Source organism: Ranitomeya variabilis, chromosome 1 (genome assembly GCF_051348905.1).
Source record: "Ranitomeya variabilis isolate aRanVar5 chromosome 1, aRanVar5.hap1, whole genome shotgun sequence".
In the NCBI taxonomy this organism is placed as follows: domain Eukaryota; kingdom Metazoa; phylum Chordata; class Amphibia; order Anura; family Dendrobatidae; genus Ranitomeya; species Ranitomeya variabilis.
Window position 1 is genome coordinate 364,943,883 of NC_135232.1, and position 27,538 is coordinate 364,971,420.

At 44.3% G+C, this 27,538-nt stretch overlaps 1 protein-coding gene across 1 annotated transcript in view; it reads left to right on the plus strand.

The window, feature by feature from the left end:
• The window catches only part of KIF27 (kinesin family member 27), a 64,557-nt gene that overhangs the window by 19,039 nt on the left and 17,980 nt on the right, over positions 1 to 27,538 (plus strand). Inside the window, exons 8-10 of the mRNA XM_077248981.1 lie at positions 16,287 to 16,387; positions 16,474 to 16,629; positions 23,626 to 23,831. Of these exons, the coding sequence (XP_077105096.1) occupies positions 16,287 to 16,387; positions 16,474 to 16,629; positions 23,626 to 23,831 (463 nt within the window). The remainder of the gene's footprint in view (positions 1 to 16,286; positions 16,388 to 16,473; positions 16,630 to 23,625; positions 23,832 to 27,538) is intronic.

Sequence of the window (27,538 nt, forward strand, 5' to 3'; positions counted from 1 at the left end):
TATCCAAAATCAGCAAAATTTTATTAAATGTTACTTAAAAAGACAACTATCTTCTAATATATACAAGACTTCTTCCGGAAGAAGCAAGACGCGAAACGCGCGTTGGGGCTTTCAGGACTACACGTGCAGGTTATGTATTGCATCCATCTTTTGTTATTGTTAATATGAGCTTTATATGGGGCATGGTGTGTTCACCAACCCCCTATGCACAGCACTTGTGTGATTCATGGCAGTAAGTGTTAACTAGTTTACAAAGCACTAAGCACTTTATCTTATGCTACCTGTGATTGGTATCGGTCCATGCATAGTATGGTAAGGGGTGGTGACCCCTACTAACAAATTACACATGGTAATCTGTCTGGATTGATCTCCAACAGTAAAATACTCTGTCCATTTATCACCATGATAAATGTCTCTGTGCGTATTGATTTTTCAAATACGTAGTATGGTTGTTGTATTTAGCCTTGCACCTGCGGTTACATATTGTATGTGTATTCCCTAGAGGACGGTACAGAATATTCTTGTATATATTAGAAGATAGTTGTCTTTTTAAGTAACATTTAATAAAATTTTGCTGATTTTGGATACCTTTGACATGTGCTTCCGGTGGTTTTCTTCTTTCTTGGTATTTGTAAGAAAGGAGACCTAATCGTGTTAGGAGATTTTAATATGGTACCTGATGGCCGTTTAGATACTTCTTCTACCTGCCACTCTTTGCCTTGCTTGAATAAATGGTTACTTCAAAATGAATTATTTGACATGTTCAGATGTCTCAATACAACATCTAGAGACTTTACGCATTATTCAGAAGTCCACAAGACTTCTTCCCAAATCGACTTAGGGTAATTTTGTCCGACGTTTTTACCTTGAAAAAATTGAAAAGCTTTACTGTTATAGACAAAACCTTTTCAGACCACTGTCCTGTTGTCGGAGATTTCTCCTTGGGCCCACCAATTAAAAATATTTTTTATGGAAATGTACGGTAACTCATTAATCCTAAAAATTCCCAAGTACCAAAAAGAACTTGAAAAGGCTACAATCCACCATTTCCGAGAAAACGCATCAAACAATTCTGACCCTTTTTTTTAATTTGAAACGCATACAAAGCTGTAATAAGAGGACATCTGATTCAAATCTCTGGGAGATAGAAAAAAAGGGTCTTGAAAAAATACAAAATCTGCAAACAAATTTAAACCAAAGAATTTCTACAAAATAATCTTCTTCGCCCTTCTTCTAAAATCCATTTGGAAATAATGTCAAGAATTGAGATCCCAAATCTATTCAGAATTTGACTCAATGATCAAAGCTTCTAAATTTAGGGTATATTCATCCTTAAACAAGCTTACTAAATTCATGATGAACAAGTTAAAACAAGAAAGAGGAAATGAATTGAAAAAACTAACTTCCATCAGGAGATTATAGATACCATCCAAAGGACATAGCAAGTGTTTTTGCTGAACTTTATAAAAACCTTTATAATTTGGCTGAAGATCCCACTGTTCCTACTTATACTCATAACGATATTACTGTATTAAAAGATCTAAACGTACCTAAATTGGATTCTGCTGAATTGGCAATTTTAACTTCCCCATTCACTGAAAAAGAGGTGGTAGACACAATTAAGAAACTGAAGTTGCAAAAATCTCCTGGATCAAATGGTTATACTATCGAGTTTTTAAAATCCTTTTCAAACATACTATCACCATATTTGTCATCAGAATTAGGAAGATTCCCAAAAGAAATGCTTGAAGCAACCATTATATTAATACCAAAACTTAAAGGTGAACTCGATAAGATTCAAAACTATAGGCCCATTTCCTTAATTAATAGTGACATCAAATTGTATTAAAAAATAATTGCTGATAGGCTAAACAAGATCCTCGGCCTATTTGTAATGATCAGATAGGCCTTGTGGAAGGACGCCAAGCTTCCGATGGAACCAGGAGACTGATCAATATTCTAAACCTAGTCAAATTATCAAATATACCATTGATTTTTCTAACGCTTGATGCAGAAAAAGCATTTCTCCTTCGCCTCATTGGGGGACACAGACCATGGGTGTATGCTGCTGCCACCAGGAGGCTGACACTAAGTATTACAAAGAAAGTTAGCTCCTCCCCTGCAGTATACACCCCTCTGCTGGCTCCCAGCTAACCAGTTCTTGCTTAGTGTCCGTAGGAGGCACACGGACGGGTCTGCTATTCAGACCCAAAGAATCTTTTTACTTTTACCTTTTACCGGACGAAGGGGGCGACGGATTCTTTCATGTTCCGATCTCCCCCGAACCAACAACATGCGAGCACGGGAGTGTCACCTCTCCGTATCCTCTCCTGCGACGTGGGAAGCCACTGCCTGAGCTGATTCTAGGGGCGACGGGCCCCTTCAAGGGCACCGATCTCCCCCCTCCCTTATCAGACGAGCACTGGAGTGTCACCTCCAGTATCCTCTTCTACAGCCAGGCCTATTGCCGGACATTCAGCCCTGCCCACCAGGTTTTACCCTCGGCTGTTCAGAGGCACTCTCCAGCGTGGCGTCCGAGCAGCCCCCACTGCACCACCACTATTAAGAGCGGATGGTACAAGGAGGCGGACGGTTCCTCTCCACCTCCCTAACAAACGGATGATGGATTGATGAGGTTTATCCCTGCACCGTCCACGCTGCACAGAACAGCGCTGAAACCCACATCCGCGGCGGCTCCATGCCGGGACGCGCAACGATGGTGAGTGGATCCATCTTCAGAGGGATATCCATAAAGGCGCAGGCAGCCTTAGCCACTTTCCTGTGGCCCACCTCTCTGAGGTAACGCTCTGGCCGGCTACAAAAATTTAGCCCCTGGCTTCGGCCGATGTGTAGGCCGCATCCCGGAAGTCTCCTGAAACGCCCCGCTGGTGTCGCCCGCCTGCTACAGAAATTTAGGCCCCGGCTTGGGCCTATTCAGCATCGTGTACGTCGCTCCGCCCCCTGAGTTGGCGCTTCTCGCTCTCTGCGAGATTTTATCTACTCTGCGGCTCACAGTGGCCATCTTGGTCCACCCGGCCGGCTCACACTGAGGCAACGATTTTTAGCATTAAGGGGGCACAGCCACTCTACATCAAGGCATTAAACGCGCAAGTATTCTCCCTTCTTAAAGGCACATGTAGTATTGTCTGGTTTTAAAGGCGCATGTCCAGTATTGTCTGTTCTTAAAGGCGCAGGTCCAGTATTGTCTGGTCTTAAAGGCGCATGACCAGTATTCTCTGTTCTTAAAGGCGCATGACCAGTATTCTCTGTTCTTAAAGGCGCAGGTCCAGTATTGTCTGGTCTTAAAGGCGCATGACCAGTATTCTCTGTTCTTAAAGGCGCATGACCAGTATTCTCTGTTCTTAAAGGCGCATGTCCAGTATTGTCTGGTCTTAAAGGCGCATGTCCTGTTTTGGCTGGTCTTAAAGTCGCATGTCCCGTATTGTCTGTTCTTAAAGGCGCATGTCCAGTATTCTCTGTTCTTAAAGGCGCATGTCCAGTATTGGCTGGTCGTAAAGGCGCAGGTCCAATATTGTCTGTTCTTAAGGGCGCATGTCCAGTATTGTCTGGTCTTAAAGGAGCATGTCTAGTATTGTCTGGTCTTAAAGGCACGTGACCAGTTTTCCCTGGTCTTAAAGGCGCATGGCCAGCATACCCTGGTCTTACGCACATGGCCAGTATGCCCTGGTCTTAAAGGCGCATGACCAGTATTCCTGGTCTTAAAGGCACATGACCAGTATTCCCTGGTCTTAAAGGCGCATGACCAGTATTCCTGGTCTTAACAACACGTAACCAGTATTCCCTGGTCTTAAAGACGCATGACAAGTACTTCTTGGTCTTAAGGGCACATGTCCAGTATTACCTGGTCTTAAAGGCACATGACCAGTATGTCCTGGTCTTAAAGGCACGTGACCAGTATGCCCTGGTCTTAAAGGCACATGACCAGTAGGCCCTGGTCTTACACACTTGGCCAGTATGCCCTGGTCTTAAAGGCACATGACCAGTACGACCTGGTTTTTAAAGGCACATGACCAGTATGCCCTGGTCTTAAGGGCACATGACCAGTATGACCTGGTTTTAAAGACACATGACCAGTATGCCCTGGTCTTAAAGGAACATGACCAGTATGCCCTGGTCTTAAAGGCACGTGACCAATATGCCCTGGACTTAAAGGCACATGACCAGTATGCCCTGGTCTTAAAGGCACGTGTTCAATATGCCCTGGACTTAAAGACACATAACCAGTATGCCCTGGTCTTCAAAGCATATGACAAGTATGTCCTGGTTCTTAAAGGCACATGACCAGCATGCCCTCCTCCTAAAGGCACAAGACCAGTATACCCTGGTCTTAAAGACGCACGACCAGTATTCCCTAGTCTTAAAGGCGCATGACCAGTATTTACTGGTCTTAAGGGCACATCATCAATCCGAAGCTGGTCACCCTAACTGAGCTCTGGAGCCTTCGCCACTCATCCCCTAACCGCAACCCATGGTTTTCTCAGACCAAGAGATTGAATCCCTCTGTGAACCCTCTGTGGCTCGGAGTGCTCGCAGGACCGAGATACATGGTCCCTCTCCTACATGGGAGCGTCCGCTAGCAGGGGCCGCAAGTGTTCTAGAAAAACGTACAGGCGTCTGCAAAACGGAAGTTTTTCATTTCCTAATCTCTCCCCCATGATTTGTTGAGAACAACGCTGAATATGGATCGCATATTGCCTTGGATTGCAAGAGCTTCAGAAAAGGAGGGACTCTCCTATTTATACCATCAACAAATCGACGAGCAATTCACTGGACAGAAGCCGCTAAGTAGGTTGCCATACCTGGTCTGATTTTTATGGGCGACGGGTCCTTTTAAGGGCACCGATTCCCCCCACATCTTCAACAGACAAACACATGCAGTGTCGCCTCCATGTATCCTCTTCTGCATCCAGGCCTAATGCCAAACAACCTGCCCTGTCCACCCGGGGACCTCAACTCTGGGGATGTACAGAGGCACACATCTTTGGCGTCCGAGCACCCCCCTTTGTATCAATTTAGGGGATGATGCAAGAAAGCGGACGATTCCTCTCCACGTCCCTGTTAACAGAATGGTGGATCGAAGGTTCCTAATTTTCTACTCTGCACGAAGATGGCAAGAGGCCTGCTGGTTGCAGCCCCGCATTCTGCCACTTGGCAGTCTAACCGGGTGGAATTTCTTGTGGTATACCTACCAGTATCCCTGCCCGATGTATCATCAATTAAAAAACCACAGACGGTCGGATAGCAAATCTGGTTCGTTCTGTCTTGTGGCTTCAGGTTCAGCGCTCTACCCTTCTTTAGCGCCACATGATGTTGCTTGACCAATAGTCTCCTGGTCAGAGACCTTATCTATTTCAATTCAAATCAAATCTTCTGAGCGGGAGACTAACAAGGGATCGTATTTTTTCTACAGACCCATCCAGCAGTAGAAGCATTGTCCTGGACAGTCTAGATCTAAGAGATCTTGGTTTCACGAAGGAGAAAATGAAAAGTATGATCATTCCTGGACCTCAAACTTCTAACAACCTTTGACAAGGCCCTCCTTTTTCAGATGCAGTTCCTCCGCTCAGCCATTACTTCAACAACAAAAAAAAAAAAGTGGAGTTTTCTGGCATCCTTCGACATTCGGTTTTCTTACCCTCACATGCCTACTTTTTTCCCCTCTACAATTATCTCTTCTCCTTTCCATTCGCGAACAGCATTTTCAAGTCACGACCTCGCCCTTCAGCCTGGCTACCGCACCACAGTGGTCACAACGCTCATAGCAGTTGTCATGTGCTTCTTGCACCCTAGAAACATGGTCGTCCTGCCCTACTCGGTCGACTTTCTAGCCGCTCTACAAGGACTACGCTAAGTCGTCTATATCACTTGCAATACCCTCTCACTTGGGCTAGCAGCTAAACTTAGACAAGTTTTTTCCTCATTCTCAGCCCAGCAGATCCTCTTTGACGATGATCCTGCACAAGAAGGATGGTAATTCTCTCTCTCGAGTCAAGGTCGTGGCCCTTCAACACGGAGCTTGTGCACTTGATCACTCATTCCCTCGGTTCATTCAATTAGCTAGGAGGGTTCTGAGCAATAAGACGAAAACGGAAGTAGTTTTCTTTTGCCCTGCTCGTTTTCAGCAAGTCAATCAGGCTTTCAAAAGGTAGTCTCTAAGCTCCTTCCTCATCCAGAGCCTTCTTCTGGTCCAATGGTTATTAGGGATACCAATGCCCGTCTTCTTCTCCCGATCATTTCTCTGGGGATCCGAACAGTACGGCTAATCCTACAGCAGGTCCACTGCCCTTAGGCGGGTCAACCATCCGTCTTCAATTTGGATAATGCCACGGTTGTGCCATACGTCAATCATCTCGCAGGTACCCACAGTCAAGCGCCATGGCCGAGGTACCTCGCACTCTCTGATGGGCCGAGATCTATCATTCGGTGATCTCAACAGTACATGTCCCTGGAGTAGAACACTGGGCGGCTGACATATTCAGCCGTCAGGGTTTTCTCCTCATGTGAGTGGGAACTTCACTCGGAAGTCTTCCTTCACATCTGCCTTCACTGGAGTACTCCAGATGTAGGTCGGATGGCGTCCAAGCTGAACGCCTATGTACTCCAGTTCATGGTTTGGCTTCAAGATCCAAGTCCATCGCAGTGCATGCTCCGTTTCTTCCACGGTACCAATTTCCATAACTCCTCTTCCACTACGTCTTGAGATCTTTTTGGAAGCAGAAAAGGCCCCCAGTGATCCCGGGAGACCCGCACTGACCATGTCAGGTTTTCTCGCTTGCGGTACTAGTATTTCTCCGTCTTATTTCGTCAAAACTGGAAATATGGACCTTCTCGCAGGGAGCCTTCACCTGTAGTTCTTCCCTACCGCGTACCGTTAGATCTGGGGGACCTTAATGGTCCTGGGGATCTTACAGTAGACTCCTTTTTCGATCCAGAAAGACTTTACTATCAGGGAACGTCACTCCCCTTTTTTCTCTGCGTTCTTGTCATCCTGATGAGTCTTCAGAGCTTGCCACTCTGTTCCTTTCAGTCTTTTTTCCTTATTACCATCAATGCATCGTTGCCCTCAAGCCATCCCCTTCCCTCGTTGCCAAGGTAATTTTGTATTCCCACTGTTGCAGGGGCATCGTCCTCTCATCTCTTTCGGCTCCAGTCCACACAACGGAATGGGTTCTCCATAATCTGGAAGAAGTGAGTGCTCCAAGTGGGTACGTATCGAGGACGGCGTCCTTCCGAAGGTTGGACACTTTGCTTGGGCTTCTCGATGGTAAGTAGGCTTCCCGACGGTCACAGGAAGGGTTTAGCCGTGTTCATCGGCCACGTTAGCCTGGTGGATTCTTTTCTCCATCCAGGAGTCCTTCCGTGCTAGATGTCAGCCTATCTCCCTGTCTCAGGGCTCTAGGCACCAGGCGTCGGCAAGCACGACCACAAGCTTGCGAATTCCTCCAGTCCGCATGCATTCTTGAAGCACTATAATTCACACACTTCCACAGATGTGAGTCTGGGCAGGCGGACTTTGCAGGCCGCCTTGGCGCACTTGTAAGTAGGGGTTACACGGCCTGATCTGATGTTGTCCCCACCCAGGGACTGCTTTGGGACGTCCCATGGTCTGTGTCCCCCAATGAGGCGAAGGAGAAATAGGGATTTTTGTGTACTCACCGTAAAATCCTTTTCTCCGAGCCATTCATTGGGGGACACAGCTCCCTCCCTATTATTAGTTGTATTTGTTTTTATCATTTGATATGTTATACTCTCATATATAATGTGACATGCTATACGCTTATATGTTGTTATTGATCTCCTACTGCTTTTGCACCGAACTGGTTAGCTGGGAGCCAGCAGAGGGGTGTATACTGCAGGGGAGGAGCTAACTTTCTTTGTAATACTTAGTGTCAGCCTCCTGGTGGCAGCAGCATACACCCATGGTCTGTGTCCCCCAATGAATGGCTCGGAGAAAAGGATTTTACGGTGAGTACACAAAAATCCCTATTTGATATGCTCAATTGGGATTACTTAAAAAATATTGGTTAAATTTGGTTTTAACCAAAAAATCCTCTCTTCAATCTTTGCGTTATATTCGAATCCAAGAGCAAAGATTTATGTCAATAATCATCTATCAGATACATTTACCATTTCTAATGGAACTATACAGGGCTGCCCTCTTTCTCATTTATTATTTGTACTGGCCATTGAACCGCTTTCTGAAAAAAGAAGAAATACCCCTTCAATCTCAGGCTTTGAGACTCCATTGAGACATTTTAAAATTAGCCTATTTGCGGATGACATTTTTTTTAACTTTAAGGGTAAGTTCACACACGGCGTTTTTGCTGCTTTTTTATGCTAATTTTCAGCTGCTTTTTACAGTACCAGCAAAGTCTATGAGATTTTAGAAATCTCATGCACACACATTGGTTTTTTGTGTGATCAGTATTTTGTGCTTTGCTGCGTTTTTTGGACATAGAGCATGCCACTTCTTTCAGCGTTTTTGCTGCGTTTTTTCAGCGTTTTTCACCCATTGACTTGAATGGGTGTTGCAAAAACGCAGGTATCATTATTTGCTGCGTTTTTGCTGCTGAAAATTCAAGGACATTGGCATGGACAAAGAAAAAAAAAACGCAGCAAAAACGCACCAAATATGCAACAAAAAACGCACCAAAAGCGCACCCAAACCTGTGTTTTTGACGCAGCTTCTTTCCTGCCAAGAAGATTAGGTTTTGCTGCAGAAACAAAAAAGCAAAAACGCCCTGTGTGACCTTACCCTAACAGACCCCATTAAATCGACCAAAGCCTTATTAATAATTCTTGACGCATTTTCAAAATTATCTATTTTTAAATAAACTGACAGAAATCAAAAGGTCTATATATTTTTTTATTGATCATCAAACCATTAATAATTTAATTAACGCGACAAATTTTGAATGGATGGAAAATGAGATCAGCTATTTAGGCATATCTATCTCCAAGAGCTTAAACCAAATAATATCCTCTAATATGGATCTCATTAATAAAAACATTTCTAATGATTTAAATGGTTTTAGGTATCTTGAAACTTCTCGGATGGGAAAGATACTGATCATTAAAATCTTGATATAAGCTAAAATTCTATATATCTTTAGAACCCTTCCTTTAGTAATTCCCATACAGCATTTGGAGAAAATTCAAACGACTATTAACTCTTTCATATGGAATTGGAAAAAGGCTAGGGTAGCGTCAGACATTTTATATAAAACTAAAAGATATGGAGGGATTGGTCTTTCTAATATTAAAGCATATTATTTTTCCTCTTTGATCAAACATAGCTCTTACTGGTTTAATAAAAACACTTCGCCAGCCTGGACACAATTAGAACTTGTATTAAACAACAATCACCCTGTACAAGAAATAATACTTAACCATTTATTTAAAACGCACTCTTTTACTCCTCAATCTCCGATTTTTCAAGCATTAATTTATGCTTGGAAAACTTTAGACATGTCAGATAAGAGACATAATAAACAAGATTTAACTGCAAATTTTTCTATATCTTTATTAGCTATTATTTTCAAATTCGATTTTCCAGATAAATGGAAACAATCAGGCGTTAAAAAATAAGAGATGTATATGACGGTAAAGACTTCTTACCTTTTAGTGTGATTAAGGAAAAGTTTAATTTAACACATTCGGATTTCATGTTATACATAATATTAAAAGATAATATTCGAGAGTTTACCCGTAATAAGACATGGAATGTGGAATAATACTATTACTAATTAATAACATAAGTAATAAATCTTTGTGGTGCACTAAAAACCTATACAATTTTACATTTTGTAAGAATATATACTTGTCCCGGTGGGAAAAAGATATAAATACTCCATTAAGCTTAGGCAAATGGGAAAAGGCTATAAGACATTCATATTCATCGAACATATCTATGATATTACACGAGTCTTATTACAAAGTACTAGTAAGATGGTACTATACCCCAGCTCGGCTTGCTCATATTGACCCACATAACTCTCCACATTGTTGGAGAAACTGCGGTTTGCCTGGAAATCTATTCCACATTTTTTGGAGCTGACCAAAAATAAAACATCTTTGGAACCAAGTGTCATTACACATAGACACGTTACAGGCATTTTCAGTTCACCCCACAAACTGCTCTTCTCTCAATTAACTTAGATGAACGTGATCCTTCAGTACGCTTTGTAATTACGGTACACATTTTTTTAGTAGTTAAAAATTCTTTGGCTTGGTATTGGAAACTCCCAGAAGTTCCTAAATTTCCAGAAATCTTGGAAAAGATTTATTTACACAGCTCATTGTAACTGAGATTTGCCATTATTAACGCCCTTACAAAATACTCCAAGAAATGGGATACTTGGAATAACGCTATTTAAGAAATCTTAAATTTTAAGATATTTGATGGCAACTTTACTTGGACTTTACGTTTTCATTCAATATCTGGTTGATGGACATTACAAGAAGATTTGGCTACTGCTTAATTCTTCTGGACTCAAACATAATAGCTTAAACTAATAATATTATATCGGTACTGCTTTAATCTATATTGAATGCCAAATCTTGATGCTTTCTCTTATATTCTGTATTGGTAGAGTTTTCTAATGTTTTGTTCTTTCTTTTAATTCCCTAAGTTTTTTTCCCCTATTTTCCTTGTTTATTTGTATTTCCCCCATTTAAAATGTTAAAATTTTAATAAAAACATTTGAAGCACACAAGAAATGAGGCAGGACTAGGATGGCTAATCTAAAGGCTAACTGGGCTAGTTGTTTTGATAAACATATAAAGGCTGGCACAAGGGGCATTGGTAGAATGCAGAAAAGGGTATTGAAGTGTTAGATGGAGGTTTGTGAGGCTTGGGGTCCCTGACAGGTATCTTTAAAAGTGTAAAAAAACACCATAAGAGGAAAGACCTTCACTATTCTAGACAAAAAAAACACCAGTACACAGGCAGAGATGCTTACCTGTCCAAGGCCTCCAACAATTGCACTAACCAAGGTGCAGCTGACCCAAGTTAAGATGGCAAACGCACAGGTGCAATAATACCGATAAGGCAGCCACCCTACAATCAGGAATTGGCCGCTTGGTGCACCTGTGCAAATAGTCTGTATGTGGCGTGTTCACACAGGAATGCAAAGTATATGGCTCCAAGCCTATTAATGACGCCATATAGCGGGCTCACCATAATGCATCCTGTGTGAACAGAGGCCACAGTGTACAGAGCCATCTAGGGCCCAGCCGCACCCTGGAAAAATGGTTAGTGCAATTATTGGAGGCCTTGGACAGGTAAGCATCTCTGCCTGTGTACTGGTGTTTTTTTTGTCTAGAATAGTGGAGTTCTTTCCTCTTATGGTGTTTTTTTAGATTAGGACTGCCAATATGTAAGGACCCTTGACGCGGGTTGGCAGCTTAACCCCTTAAGCCCCGAGCAGGGCCGGACTGGCCATAGGGCAGTTCTGGCAAATGCCAGAAGAGCCGATGGCAGTAGTGGGCCGCTCGAATGTGCCGCTGTCGGCACACTCCCCACGCTGTCGCGGCACACTCCCGGCCCCGCATTCAACTATACCGGCGTCATAGACGCCGGTACAGTTGAATGCAATGATGGAGGAGAGAGCGTCTGCTGACGCCCCCTCTCCCATCATTCCCCGCTCTGCCTGCCGCTGACACTGCGGGTGCGCGATGACGTCATATCATCGCGCACCTGCTGTGTGACCGGGCGGGCAGACTGCGACTGCTGAGAGTGAGACCAGAGCCAGAGCAGCGCGGGACACGAGGAGAGAGGTGAGTAGAGTGTTTGTTTTTTTTTATCAATGAGTGATGACTGGATTGTGGAGCTATTGGGGGGGCTGCCTGCCTGCATTACTTTCTATGGGGGCTGTCTGCCTGCATTACTTTCTATGGGGGCTGCCTGCCTGCATTACTTTCTATGGGGGCTGCCTGCCTACATTACTTTCTATGGGGTCTGCCTGCCTGCATTACATTCTATGGGGGCTGCCTGCCTGCATTACTTTCTATGGGGGCTGCCTGCCTGCATTACTTTCTATGGGGGCTGCCTGCCTGCATTACATTCTATGGGGGCTGCCTGCCTGCATTACATTCTATGGGGGCTGCCTGCCTGCATTACATTCTATGGGGGCTGCCTGCCTGCATTGCATTCTATGGGGGCTGCGTGCCTGCATTGCATTCTATGGGGGGCTGCCTGCCTGCATTACATTCTATGGGGGCTGCCTGCCTGCATTACATTCTATGGGGGCTGCCTGCCTGCATTACATTCTATGGGGGCTGCCTGCCTGCATTACATTCTATGGGGGCTGCCTGCCTGCATTACATTCTATGGGGGCTGCCTGCCTGAATTACATTCTATGGGGGCTGCCTGCCTGCATTACATTCTATGGGGGCTGCCTGCCTGCATTACATTCTATGGGGGCTGCCTGCCTGCATTACATTCTATGGGGGCTGCCTGCCTGCATTACATTCTATGGGGGCTGTGCTGCATTATATTGTATGGTGTCTCCCTGCATTACATTCTATGGGGGCTGGCTGCATTCCATTCCATGGGCCTGTGCTGCATTATATTCTATGGGGCTGGCTGCATTCCATTCCATGGGCCTGTGCTGCATTATATTCTATGGGGCTGGCTGCATTCCATTCTATGGGCCTGTGCTGCATTATATTCTATGGGGCTGTGCTGCATTACATTCTATGGGACTGTGCTGCATTACATTATATGGCGGCTGTGCTGTATTACATTCTATGGGGCTGGCTGCATTACATTCTATGGGGGCTGTGCTGTATTACATTCTATGGGGGCTGTGCTGTATTACATTCTATGGGGGCTGTGCTGTATTACATTCTATGGGGGCTGTGCTGTATTACATTCTATGGGGGCTGTGCTGTATTACATTCTATGGGGGCTGTGCTGTATTACATTCTATGGGGGCTGTGCTGTATTATAGTCTATGGGGGCTGTGCTGTATTATAGTCTATGGGGGCTGTGCTGTATTATAGTCTATGGGGGCTGTGCTGTATTACATTCTATGGGGACTGAGCTGTAATGCTGGATACAGCTGTAATTATATGTTATATAGTCGTGTTACACTCCCCTCACTTCTTGTAGCCTACAAGTGTACAAAGATATTATACAGTCACCATACGACAAGTGGGCCTGTGTGACTTCAAATGCCAGGGCTGAATTTTAGTCCCAGTCCGGCCCTGGCCCCGAGGGTGGTTTGCACGTTAATGACCGGGCCAATTTTTACAATTCTGACCACTGTCTCTTTATGAGGTTATAACTCTGGAACGCTTCAACGGATCTTGGCGATTCTAACATTGTTTTCTCGTGACATATTGTACTTCATGATAGTGGTAAAATTTATTCGATATAACTTGCGTTTATATGTGAAAAAAATGGAAATTTGGCGAAAATTGTGAAAATTTCGCAATTTCCAACTTTGAATTTTTATGCCCTTAAATCACAGAGATATGTCACGCAAAATACTTAATAAGTAACATTTCCCACATGTCTACTTTACATCAGCACAATTTTGGAACCAAAATTTTTTTATGTTGGGAGTTATAAGGGTTAAAAGTTGACCAGCAATTTCTCATTTTCACAACACCATTTTTTATTTTTTTTTTTAGGGACCACATCTCATTTGAAGTCATTTTGAGGGGTTTATATGATAGAAAATACCCAAGTGTGACACCATTCAAAAAACTGCACCCCTCAAGGTGCTCAAAACCACATTCAAGAAGTTTATTAACCCTTCAGGTGTTTCACAGGAATTTTTGGAATGTTTAAATAAAAATTAACATTTAACTTTTTTTCACACAAAATTTATTTCAGCTCCAATTTGTTTTATTTTACCAAGGGTAACAGGAGAAAATGGACCCCAAAAGTTGTTGTACAATTTGTCCTGAGTACGCTGATACCCCATATGTCGGGGTAAACCACTGTTTGGGCGCATGGCAGAGCTCGGAAGAAAAGGAGCGCCATTTGACTTTTCAATGCAAAATTGACTGGAATTGAGATGGTACACCATGTCGCGTTTGGAGAGCCCCTGATGTCCCTGAACAGTGGAAACTCCCCAATTCTACCTGAAACCCTAATCCAAACACACCCCTAATCCCAACGGTAACCCTAACCACACCCCTAACCCTGACACACCCCTAACCCTAATCCCAACCGTAAATGTAATCCAAACCCTAACTTTAGCCCCAACCCTAACCTTAACTTTAGCTCCAACCCTAGCCCTAACCCTAGCCCTAATCCTAATGGGAAAATGGAAATAAATACATTTTTTTCATTTTATCATTTTTCCCTAACTAAGGGGGTGATGAAGGGGGGTTTGATTTACTTTTATAGCTTTTTTTATATCGGATTTTTATGATTGGCAGCTGTCACACACTAAAAGAAGCTTTTTATAAAGTTTTTGCGTCTCCACATTTTGAGACCTATAATTTTTCCATATTTTGGTCCACAGAGTCATGTGAGGTCTTGTTTTTTGCGGGACGAGTTGACGTTTTTATTGGTAACATTTTCGGGCACTTGACATTTTTTGATCGCTTTTTATTCCGATTTTTGTGAGGCAGAATGACCAAAAACCAGCTATTCATGAATTTCTTTTGGGGGAGGCGTTTATACCGTTCCACGTTTGGTAAAATTGATAAAGCAGTTTTATTCGTCGGGTCAGTACGATTACAGCGATATCTCATTTATATCATTTTTTTATGTTTTGCCGCTTTTATACGATAAAAGCTATTTTATAGAAAAAATAATTATTTTGGCGTCTCTTTATTCTGAGGACTATAACTTTTTTATTTTTTTGCTTATGATGCTGAATGGCAGCTCGTTTTTTGCGGGACAAGATGACGTTTTCAGCGGTACCATGGTTATTTATATCCATCTTTTTGATCGCGTGTTATTCCACTTTTTGTTCAGCGGTATGATAATAAAGCATTGTTTTTTGGCTCTTTTTTTTTTTTCTTACGGTGTTCACTGAAGGGGTTCACTAGTGGGACAGTTTTATAGGTTGGGTCGTTACGGACGCGGCGATGCTAAATATGTGTACTTTTATTGTTTGTTTTTTATTATTTAGAGAAAGACATGTATTTATGGGAATAATATTTTTTTTTTTCTTTATTTAGGAATTTTTTTATTTTTTTTTTACTTTTTTACTTTGTCCCAGGGGGGGACATCACAGATCGCTGATCTGACAGTTTGCACAGCACTCTGTCAGATCAGCGATCTGACTGACAGCGCTGCAGGCTTACCAGCGCCTGCACTGGACCCAGAAGTAGTCCCTGCAGGACCCGGATGCAGCCCTGCGGCCATTTTGGATCCGGGGCCTGCAAGGATAGGAGGTAAGAGATGCTCGGAGCAACGCGATCACATCGCGTTGCTTCGGGGGTCTCAGGGAAGCCCGCAAGGAGCCCCCTCCCTGCGCGATGCTTTCCTATGCCGCCGGAACACTGCGATCATGTTTGTTCCCAGTGTGCCGGGGGTTAATGTGCCGGGGGCGGTCTGTGACTGCTCCTGGCACATAGTGCCGGATGTCAGCTGCGATAGTCAGCTGACACCCGTCCGCGATCGGCCGCACTCCCCCCGTGAGCACGGCCGATCGCATATGACGTACTATCCCGTCAATGGGAACAAAGGCCCACCCCACCTCGACGGGATAGTACGTCATATGGGATTAAGGGGTTAAATATTGTGGCCTTAATATCGACCAATACCTTGCATACATTGTTATGTTTTTGGTGCACTGTATATTTTTCCAGGGTGCGGCTGGGCCCTAGATGGCTCTGTACACTGTGGCCTCTGTTCACACAGGATGCATTATGGTGAGCCCGCTATATGGCGTCATTAATAGGCTTGGAGCCATATACTTTGCATTTCTGTGTGAACACGCCACATACAGACTATTTGCACAGGTGCACCAAGCGGCCAATTCCTGATTGTAGGGTGGCTGCCTTATCGGTATTATTGTACCTGTGCGTTTGCCATCTTAACTTGGGTCCGCTGCACCTTGGTTAGTGCAATTGTTGGAGGCCTTGGACAGGTAAGCATCTCTGCCTGTGTACTGGCATCTTTAAAAGTGTATCAAAATGGTCCTTGCGAAAACCCCTCAGTCTTCTTGTGTACGAACCTGTTCATCTGTTGGTCCTTCCTATTCATATCAACTCATAAAGGAACTCTGCAAACAAATGCAGATAAATGTGATATCTTTGCATAAAGGTGAATAATTTTGTTGTTGACTTTGCTGCAGACGTTCCATCAATCGGACATGGACACGTCGACAGGTCCCTGAAGCCGGATCATTGAATAATGGCACAAAACAATCGTCCACCATCAGAGAGGATATGTCTGGTAATATATTGATTAATATGCTAAAAAGAATCCAAAGTATTTAAATGGAACATGTAGGTCACTGATTGTTGCTGCTTATGTTCCAGAAATTGCAATGGAATCGGTTCAGGAAAACCAAAGTCTTAATCTGAAGAAACTAAAAAACACGGAGCTTCGACTGGCCGAGGCAAGGCAAAAATTAAGGGAACTGACCATAAACATTAAAGTGAAAGAGGAGCTTATTAATGAATTGGCAAAGACAAGTAAGTCTACATTTAAGATGTGCTAGGGTATGATTCAGCCAATTTATTAAGGAGGTACACTTCCTAATAAATACAGAATGCATCTCTGGCTATATGCCATCCAAAAAGTCCAGGTGATGTCAGCTGTCACGGTGTGACCCGACATAACGGGTGGTCGGTCAACGGACTGCGCAACTCAGCTGACCCAGCAGCACTGCAGTAACATCAGTTTGTCAGCAGGGGAAAAACTGACATTAACCCCCGATGGTGCAAAAGGAAAATATTTTTAAAACTGAGTAGAACCAGTGCTGCTACAAATCCTTAAATGGATCGTGACAGTACCCCCCTTTCAATGAGGGCCTCTGGACCCTCAACACTGGACCTCACCAGAAAACGATGTACGGTGAGGACGCCTCGATCTACCAGAGTTCACCTCTGCAATCACCTGATCCTCAGGTTTACGGTGAACGCAGCCTGATGGAGATGACAAAAACGTAGGCTCCGGAGGCGCCACAAATCTCCAAAGTGCCGACCTGTGGAATGTGTTGTGTACGTGCATTACTGTGGGTAACTCCAGCTGGAAAGTCCACGGGCTGAGAATGGCTGACTCCCGATACTGCCCGATCACCCTAGAACTCCAGGTCCCAGTAACGTATGTCCACCTGATGTTTTTGGTGGACACCTACAAGTACTCATTCACACATAGGTCCAGACCTGAACGTTAATTTCCACGCATACATTTGCCACAAGATGGTGAGGTCTTTACAGAACCGACAACAGAGGCGTCCCCCTGTGTTACCAAACTCACACCCCCACTACACACAGAAGGGACCACCACCCTCCCCTGAACCCTCCTCCTAAGAGGACTCCGATGCTCAGGGTTAAGTAGTGGTGAGGGTTGAGTCTTGCCCCTACTCCCTGGCAGCACCCCTGCTGCCCCCACCGGAGAAGAAGGGGTAGGTTGCAGAAAGAGTGCAGAGATCGTAGCCACCGGGCATAAGTACTTACGCGACTGGTCCCAGCTAACTACTTCCCTGGGCCGCCAATCTATGACCGGATTGTGTTTTTTCAACCAAGGAAGGCCTAAAACGATAAGAGTTGGCATACCCTCCAAGACATAGCACGACAGGGACTCTTCATGATGAGTCCCTATACGCAGGTGTTATATCATCTACGACCTGGGTCACCCTCTGCTGGCTGAGTGGGACTGAGTCAATGGCCTGAATGCTTAGGGGACTCGCTAGCGTCCTACTCCTCAGTCCATGGGTTTGAACAAAGCGGGCATCCACCAAATTGACTCTTGATCCACTGTCCACAAGCATCGGTACAGTCAATTATAAGCAGTAAAGCTGTCTCGTTGTGTGTGATTCTTTGGACCTAAAAGTGCAGTGGTGCAGAAAACTTTTTTTCTTTGACATACCTGCATTTGAGCCATGGCTCACCAGAAAAAAATGTGACAGTTGGTGATAATGTCACGGTGTGACCCGACCCAACAGGTGGTCGGTCAACGGACAGCACAACTCACAAACAACGGGATGGACAAGGTGAGAGGAAGGACCTACCTGTAGGGAATGGGGAATAGTCACCACCTGAGCTCAAACCTGAGCCTGACCCTGCACTCCCCTGACGCCCCATATGGGTCCTTCCCCCTGCCACCGTCAGGATGCCTCATCCCTTACTGTCACCGAACTCTGCCCTGGCTAGCGCTAGTGCACTGGCCGGCGACGGGCACTAGCCACACCACTGCAGATATTACCACATGGGGATAGTGACAAACACGAAAGGGATGAGGAAATAAACACTTAGCTTTCTCTGCTGCAAAGTACCGCAGAGCAGAATAAAGGCAGCAGGATAATGAACCCAGCAGAAGCACCACTGCACCCAGAGAGCTCGTCACTGAGGCTTGGTCACTGAAGATTGCTCTATCACCAACAGTCAGCTGATGCATCAAGTGACCTTTTAAAGGATGGTGGGAGTGGTCACCGCCTGCATCAGCTGACCCAGCAGTGCTGCAGTAACATCAGCTTGCCAGCGGGGGAAAAACTGACATTAACCCCTGATGGTCCAAAAGGAAAAAAGTTTTAAACTGAGTGGTACCAGAGCTGCCACAAATCCAAAAATGGATTGTGACATCAGCTATGTTCTAGTGTAGGATTGCAATATAATTTATGCTATTTTGGGGGGCAGAGGATCCTCTGCCTCTAATCCTGAGCCCTTCCCGCTTTTTAATTTAAAAAGAACAGGAAATTTTTTACTTTTTTTCTGATACAATTATGAATCACATTAATTTGACTCACAATATTTTAAAGTTTCTATGCATATATTAACACATGCTGATTTAGAAAACGTGACTCCCAGCGACTATATTTGCCGTAGCATGTCTTATTCTGGAGCAGATGTTCGGTGAAAAGGTTTCTTCAGAACGACTGAAGCCTCTAATGCTTGTCCTTACACATAAATAGTTTACAGTTTACGGAAGTACTTGGCACCGTGAAGTGATGCTATTCTTTGTGCGAGCCTTTGAGCTCTTACATTTCTTATAATGTAATTGAAGATGCCCCTTCTAGATAAATGGAGAAATAACTCTTCCGTCCAGATGGTCACCTGATTACTTATAGATCAAACGCACTTGAGATGTGCTCATTGGTTTTATCTTTCCTTCTGTGATTAGGACAATGATCATTTACAGAAGCTGCATTTCAATTCGGTCAAGCACTTGATTTCTGTTCAGAAGACAATATAAAATAACTGTAAACACTTAAGTTCTAACCATTTCCATAAGGGAAATATCACGGAAACTATTCATAGACCTCTGCTGTATAGCGAAGCATACATAATATGGCTGTCTACCATGTGCAGAGATAATCATGGAGGCTGCTGATGGACGGGTCAGTTCCCAATCCTCTCCATCTGCAGCCTCTAGTGAATATGTTGGCACTGCACATGTGCAGGTTTCTGATGCCATGTGCAGTGTTAATCATGAAGGTCACTGATAGACAGGTCTGGTCACATGCCTCTTCATCTGTAGCCTCTAGTGAATATTGACTGTCCTCCGGCTCTTTGGATGTAACCATCTCTAGGTGGCTGAGCACACTCAGTATGGGGGCAGTTCATTCATCGTAGTGAATCTAGCGTCTGATACCCAGTGTGCGCCGTCACCAGAAATATAACGCCAACTTTCGTGGAATAACTTATGAATTTGTTGGGCAAGCATGACCACACCGTGTCCCACCCATGTTATTAGAGGACACAGCATGTGGAAGAAGATGCTTTGGTCAGATGAGACCGAAGTAGAACTTTTGTGCTAAATGCAAAACACTGTGTGGTGGAAAACTAACACTGCGCATCACCTTGAAAATACTATCCACATCATCAAACATGGTGGTGGCAGAATCATACTGTGTAGATGCTTTTTTTTCAGCAGGAACAGGAAAGCTGAGTTGATGCAAACATAGATGGAGCTAAATGCAGGATAGTCATGGACTTGATATTGGGGTGTAGGTTCACCTTCCTGCAGTACAACGATCCTGAACATAATAATAATAATAATAATAATAAATCCACAGAAATGGTAATTGTAGAATCGGCTAGGAGCATATTTTTGTATCACAAACATACGGTTCCCCATGTAATCATAATTCTGTTAAAATATATACCATTAATTGTAAACTGCTCTAACATGTATACCAAAAAGCGAAAAACTGAGTGCTATACAAACAAGTTTATTAAAAGATTCAATTTTAATATACAAGATACATCACAAGATAAATCACAAAGTTAATCAGTTAAAAAGGACAATCAAAATTCAACTTGTTACTATGCAAAGATTAAATATAAAAAGTCACAATGGACAATAATTGTTAAGCCTCTATTAAATGTGAATCACTATGGTCAATCATATACCCAAGGTATATCAATATGGTGAGTATTATATATAAGGTCAATTAATTGATCAAAGAAACATTTGTTTAATAGTGCCAAAAAGTAACATTGGTTCTACTCTAGAGATAATCCTGTGATTATATGTGGTATGCACCATGCTTTATTACATATTGTGCAGGATATAATGCTCAATATAGGTAAGCATTGTATCTAAATGCATTACAGTTGTGCTCAAAAGTTTACATACCCCAGCAGAATTTTTGCTTTCTTGGCCCTTTTTCAGAGAATATGAATAATAACACCAAAACTTTTTCTCCTCTCATAGTTAGTGGTTGTGTGAAGCCATATATTATCAAACTACTGTGTTTTCTCTTTTTAAAGCATAATGACAACCCAAAACATCCAAATGGCCCTTATCAAAAGTTCACATACCTAGGTGATTTTGGCCTGATAACATGCACAGAAGTTGACACAAATGGGTTTGAATGGCTACTAAAGGTAACATCCTCACCTGTGACCTGTTTGCTTGTAATAGGTGTGTGTGCATAAAAGCTGAGTGAGTTTTTGGGATCAAGACAGACTCTTGCATCTTTCATCCAGCCACTGAGGTTTCTGGATTGTGAGTCATGGGGAAAGCAAAAGAATTGTCAGCGGATCTACGGGAAAAAGTAGTTGAACTATATAAAACAGGAAAGGAATACAAAAAGATATGCAAGCAATTGATAATGCCAGTCAGCAGCATTCAAACTGTGATCACGGTCAGGCAGACCAACAAAAATGTCATCCACAACTGCCAGGAAAATTGTTTGGGATGCAAAGAAAAACCCAGAAATAACATCAGCTGAAATACAGGACTCTCTGAAAACTAGTGGTGTGGCTGTTTCAAGATGCACAATAAAGAGACGCTTGAAGAAAAATGGGCTCCATGGTCAAGTCGCCAGAAGAAAGCCATTACTGTTCAAATGCCACAAAATATATCTAATACAATACTCAAAACAGCACAGAGACAAGCCTCAAAACTTCTGGAACAAGGTAATTTGGAGTGATGAGACCAAAATTCTACTTTCTGGCCACAACCATAAACGTTACATTTGGAGAGAGGTCAACAAGGTCTATGTGGAAAGGAACACCATTCCTACTGTAAAGCACGGAGGTGGATCGCTGATGTTTTGGGGATGTATGAGCTACAAAGGCACTGGAAACTTGGTCAAGGTTGAAGGAAAGATGAATGCAGCACATTATCAGCAAATACTGGAGGCAAATTTCCACTTACCAGCCCGGAAGCTGCGCATGGGACGTACTTGGTCGTTCCAACATGACAATGATCCAAAACAGAGAGCCAAGTCGACCTGCCATTGACTTCAGCAGAAAAAAAGTGAAGGTTCTGTAGTGGCCATCTCAGTCTCCTGACCTCAATATCATTGAGCCACTCTGTGGAGATCTCAAGCACACAGTTCATGTTAGACAGTCAAGGAATTTAATGTAACTGGAGGCTTTTTGCCAAGAAGAGTGGGCAGCTTTACCATCTGAGAAAATAAAGAACCTCATCCACAACTACCACAAAAGACTTCAAGCTGTCATTGATGTTAGAGAAGGCCATACACTGCATTAAGAAATGGGGTATGTAAACTTTTGATCAGGGTAATTTGAATGTTTTGGGTTATCATTGTGATTGAAAAAGAGAAAACACAGTAGTTTGACAATAAATGGCTTCACTCAACCACTAACCATGAGTGGAGAAAAAGTTTTGGTGTTATCATTCATATTCTCTGAAAAAAAGGCCAAGAAAGCAAAAATTCTGCAGGGGTATGTAAACTTTTGACCACAACTGTACCTTTATTTTTGGAGTTGGTACACTACAGCCTAATTGGGTTGGGAGCTGTAATTTTGATATGATGTGATATGTCCCTTAAGCTCTTCCTGTCTGTATATGAATACTGTTTCTCCATGTGATCATTACAGATAAAGATTTATAATACTAGATGGAGGCCCGATGCTATCGCATCAGGAGGGCGGTAATGTCACGATTGGGGCAGGCTTTTCAGCGTTGAGAATCTCTCCCCTCTATGTGCTCACCCACCTATCCACTCTCTGTTTCCCCATGTGCTGACTTCTCCTGTCTGTGCTCTCTTCTTTGACTTGTCTACCCCATGTGCTATCCCCCTTGTCTGCTGTCTCTCACCTTCCTGTGCTGTGTTCTCCCCTCATGTGCTGTCCCATTTGAGCTGTCTCCTTCTGTGCTCTGTCCCTCACCCCTGTGCGCTTTGATCGCAGAGGATACATTTTGTGAGGTAAAATATTGTTTAAAAACAGTCAGTGAAATATTTTACCTCACAAAAGAAATCCTCTGTGATCCCCTGCTGTAATGTCAGTATTGTCTTTTGCTTCCTCCCTTGCCCAGGAGATATGGTATGCTCCGTACACAGTCAGACACAGACAATTTTTGAAATGAACTTTCGTTTGTGGGGAAAACCCCTTTAATGTGACCTGCTTCCTCTGCCTGTAGACACGTCGCGCATCTGCCACCAGGATAAGCCGAATGATTCACTGCGCCTGCATGGAATTCACGCAGGTGCTGTAAAACAGACCACCGCCATCTTTGTGCAGATAGCGGCGGTCACATTAAAATTGCGTGTTGTACAAAGATGGCGGCGGTCAGTGAATCATTCGGCTGATCCCATTGGCGGCGTGTTCGCGATGGTTTTCCGCTGGTGGTACCGTGCAAGAGGCTGAATACGGCGTATACAGTGGGTGTGTGTGGTGCGTATGGCGTATACAGTGTGTGTGTGTGTAGTGCGACACGACGGTGTTCCGCTGGTGTACCGCGAAAGAGGCTTGTTCCACCAGCAGTTTCCATATTGAGACACCCATCACTTGGGTGTCCCAATATAGAGGTCGGTGAACTTCCGCTGCTTGGAATTCTGGGATCCGGACACATCTGGATGGAACAGGATGTGAAGACATTACAAGGTAAGTATATATTAAGAAGATAGATGCCTTTTTGGTAAATGCGTTTGCTACCACTCTCTTTTCTACATATGATTAATTAAATTTTTGGATAACGCCACTGTTTTTAATGTTATAAGCTCTGACAACAAATAGCTAAATAACTAAGTCAATTACTTTGACTTCTAGGCAATGACGCTCAGTCTGTGAACAAGCAGTATTCTCTAAAGATCACACAGCTGGAACAGGAGGCAGAACAGGCAAAAGCTGAATTGTCCGAAGCTCAGAAACTGTTACAAGAACTGGAAAGCAAAGAGCTGAGGGATCAGGCACAGAAAACCAAACTCCAGAAAGATTTCCGTAAGAAAATGGAGACTGCAAAATTAAAAATGCAGGTACGATGTAATTAGAATATGTCTTCACATTTCTATAAGACACTTCTATGATAGAAATAATCTCCTGCGCATCTTTCTGTTGAAAGCTGTTATTTAGTTATGAATAACATTTTTAAAAAGTCTTCAGCAGTCACCGAAGTATGTCCCTAGCAGCTTAACCAGTGACCAAAGTACGTCCCCAGTAGAGAGGAGCAAACTTTTCAAGGTTCGGTTCGGTTTCGCCGAACGGACCGATGTTCGCCGAACAGTTCGTCGAACGTATCTGAACCTCGTTGAATTCAATGGGAGGCAAAATCAAACACATAGACAACACCTATGGGGGAAAAAAGCTGCTCAAATTAGGGGCAGACCCCATGAAAAATGGCATCAATTGACCCACAGTAGAAATTGTATAATTACACAGCAGTCAGGCATGGGCCATGCATGAGACAGGGTCCAGGATTTATAGATTGGAATTGAAGTTTCAATGAGGACCTGGTGGTTAAGGGAGGGGTGTAAGCCCTCTTAGCTGGGAGACGTGATACCTCATATGACACTTCCAATTTTATTTTATTTTTTTTCATTCCAGCCTACTCAGATGGCACAAACATCAGTTTCATACAAAAATATTTAGAATTGAGAGTCCTCAGTAGTGTTGAGCATTCCGATACCGCAAGTATCAGGTATCGGCCGATACTTGCGGGTATCGGAATTCCGATACCGAGATCCGATACTTTTGTGGTATCGGGTATCGGTATCGAAATAACATTAATGTGTAAAATACAACATTAATGTGTAAAATAAAGAATTAAAATAAAAAATATTGCTATACTCACCTCTCCGACGCAGCCTGGACCTCACCGAGGGAACCGGCAGCGTTGTTTGCTTAAAATGCGCGCGTTTCCTGCCTCCCGCGACGTCACGGCTTCTGATTGGTCGCGTGCCGCCCATGTGGCCGCGACGCGACCAATCGCAGCAAGCCGTGACGTAATTTTGAGGTCCTGGAAGCTTAATTCTAGGCATTCAGGATTTTAAAATTACGTTCCGGCTTGTGATTGGTCGCGTCGCGGTCACATGGGCGACGCGACCAATCACAAGCCGTGACGTCACGGGAGGCAGGACACGCACGCATTTTAAAATTACGTCACGGCTTGTGATTGGTTGCGTGCCGCCCATGTGGCCGCGACGCGACCAATCACAGCAAGCCGTGACGTAATTTCAGGTCCTGAATGCCTATTTCTGCATTCAGGACCTGAAATTACGTCACGGCTTGCTGTGACTGGTCGCGTCGCGGCCACATGGGCGGCACGCAACCAATCACAAGCCGTGACGTCATTTTAAAATGCGCGCGTGTCCTGCCTCCCGTGACGTCACGGCTTGTGATTGGTCGCGTCGCCCATGTGACCGCGACGCGACCAATCACAAGCCGGAACGTAATTTTAAAATCCTGAATGCCTAGAATTAGGCTTCCAGGACCTCAAAATTACGTCACGGCTTGCTGTGATTGGTCGCGTCGCGGCCACATGGGCAGCACGCGACCAATCAGAAGCCGTGACGTCGCGGGAGGCAGGAAACGCGCGCATTTTAAGCAAACAACGCTGCCGGTTCCCTCGGTGAGGTCCAGGCTGCGTCGTAGAGGTGAGTATAGCAATATTTTTTATTTTAATTCTTTATTTTACACATTAATATGGATCCCAGGGCCTGAAGGAGAGTTTCCTCTCCTTCAGACCCTGGGAACCATCAGGAATACCGTCCGATACTTGAGTCCCATTGACTTGTATTGGTATCGGGTATCGGTATCGGATTAGATCCGATACTTTGCCGGTATCGGCCGATACTTTCCGATACCGATACTTTCAATTATCGGACGGTATCGCTCAACACTAGTCCTCAGTGGTTGATACCTTTTAATGGCTAACTGAAAAGATGGTAACAAATTGCAAGCTTTCGAGACTACACAGGTCTCTTCATCAGGCATAGTCTAAAAAAAATTCTGGAGACTCACATATTTATGCACAAAACATCACAGGAAAAAAAAGCAAAAAAAAACATGGATAAGACAGGTGCAATATTGGATTGAAGTTCATTCTCTGTCCTCCATAGTACACGCCTGCACAAGGCAATCTTGCCTTACGCAGGCGTGTACTATGGAGGACAGAGAATGAACTTCAATCCAATATTGCAGCCAGCATGCAGCCAGCGGGTAAGGAAAGGGTGAATCAAACACCCGAAAACCCCACCCCTATGGCTGAAAATTGTTCCCTCCAAATTCAGGTGACAGAGTCCCTTTAAGTCGATGACCTGCGGGGTGCGATCGTCGGAAGTGAGCATACAGTGACCGTGCTTTCTGCAGCAGCACATCCAGGCCAGGATAGTGGCGGAGAACTTGCTGTACCACCAGGTTGATGATGTGAGCCACGCAAGACACGTGTGTGAGGTTGCTACGGCATAGGGCTGCCACCAGGTTTGCACCGTTAGTGAAAACGACCTTCACTGGTTCCAGGTTTAGTGGAGACAGCCATTGCTCTAACTCGGCCTGGATACCTGTCCAGAACTCTTGAGCTGTGTGACTGCGATCTCCAATGCATATTAATTTAAACACTGCCTGATTGCGGTGAGCCCCGGCTGCACAGTACAGAGGTGGGGGAGATTCTGTCTGCACTGTTGGAACGCGTGTCTGATTAAGGGAGACGTTGAGGGCACAGGTGAAGGCCCTAGAAGAGGTGAAGGAGGCAGAAACAGTGGAGGAACTGTTAGATACAGATGTTTGTCCCACAAGCCTTGGGGATTCCAAGACTTGTGGAGCAGCAAAAAGACTGCCTGCCTCCACAGTCACCAGAGTCACCCAGTGCCCAGTCACCGAGATGTAATGCCCCTGCCCATGGTTGGTCATTCAGGTGTCAGTGGTGAAATGCACCGTCAGACATTGCTTTTTTTCAGGTAACGGGTAATGTTGTCGGCAACATGCTGGTGTAGCGCAGGCATTCTTTTCTTAGAGACGTAATGGCGACTGGGCCACTGGTACTGGGGGACGGTGACGGCCATCAGCTTTCGGAAACCGTCTGTATTCACCAGGCGAAAAGGCAGCATTTCCATGGCCAACAGATTGGAGATGGTGGAGTTCAAGCTCTTAGCTTTGCCATGTGTAGGATGAAACATTCTTTTATGTGACCACAACTGCGAGACCGAGAGCTGGCTGCTGTGCTGAGAGAGGGCGGAGTACGCAGAATAGGACAAACTGATGGTCTGTGAGTGAGGTGCAGGCGGAGATGTTATGGTGGATTGAGAAAGATGTGACTGTCTACTTCTGTAACAGCTAACCGGCTCTCACTCACCCCGACTGTGGTGGGTAAACAATTGTAGTTCCTGCAGCCAGATACCTGTGTGAAGACTTGGAATGGTGACGGAGGAGGAAGAAGCAGCAAATGGGGTTGATGGGACAGTCTGCATTTTCGCACAGTGAGATCCCCACACTAAGGCATGTTGATCGCCATGTGCCGGTTCATGCATGTACTTATTAAATTATTGCAATTTTTGCCTCTACTGAGTTTTTTTTTAAAGATTTGACCGATAACGTGTGATGGGTCATCCTTTGCGGTCTCAAAAAAACGCCCAGGCTTATCAACCCTTGCCACCCCTGTGAACTGCATACTCGCGACCGGTGCTAGCCACAGCCAGAGTTGGGGCTGAGGATGAAGTACTTGTCGTGGTTGCATCACTTTGAGTCT